The sequence below is a fragment of the Halichoeres trimaculatus genome, unplaced genomic scaffold, assembly GCF_033239565.1.
Source record: "Halichoeres trimaculatus isolate MK-OKI-2021-1 unplaced genomic scaffold, fHalTri1.1 fHalTri1_scaffold_20, whole genome shotgun sequence".
In the NCBI taxonomy this organism is placed as follows: domain Eukaryota; kingdom Metazoa; phylum Chordata; class Actinopteri; order Labriformes; family Labridae; genus Halichoeres; species Halichoeres trimaculatus.
The window spans coordinates 25,969,658-25,971,289 of record NW_027437198.1 but is presented as its reverse complement, the minus strand read 5'-3'; the positions used below and the strand labels follow the sequence as shown (position 1 = coordinate 25,971,289).

Below are 1,632 nucleotides of genomic sequence, written 5' to 3'. Positions count from 1 at the left end.
AAGTGTGTGTGTGTGTGTGTGTGTGTGTGTGCGTGAGTGTGCGACGAGCAGAGGAAGTTTCAGTTTGTCAGCTGTGATTAATTCTCTGTCTTTCGTCTGTTTCTCCACAGAACCAACTCTGGAAACACCAGTGACCTGTTCCCCATGTCCCCTCGCACCCTCGACTCTCTGATGCATAACGAACCTGAAGCTACTCCAGGACATTTGGGTGAGTCACACACACACAGACGTTTCAGGCCAGCTGTTGACGCATCCCCTGATCTAGAAACTGAAACAAACCTGAATGAAAATATGTGTTGGGAGGAATTTGAAAGGTTTACATGATTTTTGTGTTTGTGAACCGATATATTTGATGCTCACTCTTTGAAATCTCTAAACTGTATAAAGTTATGACTATTATTTATTAACTGAGATCTGTAGATATAAATGAGCAAAGTTGAATAAAAATGTTTTAAAAAAAACAACTTTTTTTTTTTTTAACGATTTTAAAACACTGATATCTGTTTCTGTATTTCTTTGCAGATTCCATCACTTTGGACATGGATGTATCGTCCCCCACCATGTGAAGTCGTACGTCCAGCTTCTTCATTTTGTCCTCACTTTGTCTGGATTGGCTGTTGTGTTCGAGGGTTTCCTTCCTTCTCTGCGTAAACAGTCCACCTGTACAGTTTCTTTCTTGTTTCTTTGTAAAAACGACTCTTTCTCTCTGTAGGAAGTTGGATGAAAAAGTGATTTAGCTCTCCTCTTGTAGCTCGTCGTGTGAAGCTCTTGACTGATGCTGTCCTGTCGTACTTTCAGCAGCATTCTGCTTTCACTGAGTGCTTTCTCACTTCCTAGATATCTTACGACTTTGAATTATATTTTTTAAGAACATTGTATTTTTGTGTTATGGACTTTCAAATGATTATGATATCATGTAATGAGTATTTCCTGTATAAGCTAAGCTGCTTAGGAATTGAAATGTTTTAACCGTTCTTTTTTAGTATGTTCCTTCCACATGTGATAAAATGCCAAATCCTTATGTCACAGGCATTTAAGATTATTATTAAGATTATCTAACATGTTTTGTGTTATTTAGCTTTTTTCAGAATGAAATCTGATATTTTTGAGACATTCAAAGTGTTAAAATCAAAAGTTTGAGATGTGACTGTAAACATGTGAAATGTTTCATCCCTTTAATGTTGTGAGAAATAATGTGACCTTACCTGTAAATGTTCTGCACTAAGGAATCTTTTCTCTCCCGCTTGATGAACTGTAATTTATGTTGATTTATGATGATACTTGGATCACACGTTCACCAAATTTTTACAACAACTTCAAGCCACGTTTGTCTGTCCTGCCGTGATATCTAAAGATGTTTCCTGTAAAATATGTTGTAACTATTCATTATTTCATGAAATTAATAAAAACAAGTTAGCTCTAGTTTAATATGCGGCTCATTTATTTAGTTGCACTAAGTAGCCATTCCTAATTTCTTATGTTTGAATGCACAGCGGCACAGATTTATGGTCTGAAGATTAGAGATTAATGATGGGGGTTTTTTTTTTCAGGACTGATGCTGATACTGTTGAAGTAAAAAAAATTGGCGTCAAAGTTTTTCATGATTCAAACTCCAGCAAATAACTTAATTCA

At 36.0% G+C, this 1,632-nt stretch overlaps 1 protein-coding gene across 2 annotated transcripts in view; it reads left to right on the top strand.

The window, feature by feature from the left end:
• stat3 (signal transducer and activator of transcription 3 (acute-phase response factor)) overlaps positions 1-1,428 on the top strand; it is a 14,352-nt gene extending 12,924 nt beyond the window's left edge. For both annotated transcript variants that reach the window (XM_074695938.1, XM_074695937.1), the window contains 2 exons: positions 111-208; positions 523-1,428. In XM_074695938.1, the coding sequence (XP_074552039.1) occupies positions 111-208; positions 523-566 (142 nt within the window). In that variant the 3' untranslated portion in view covers positions 567-1,428. The remainder of the gene's footprint in view (positions 1-110; positions 209-522) is intronic.
• The last annotated feature ends 204 nt before the right edge of the window (positions 1,429-1,632 follow it).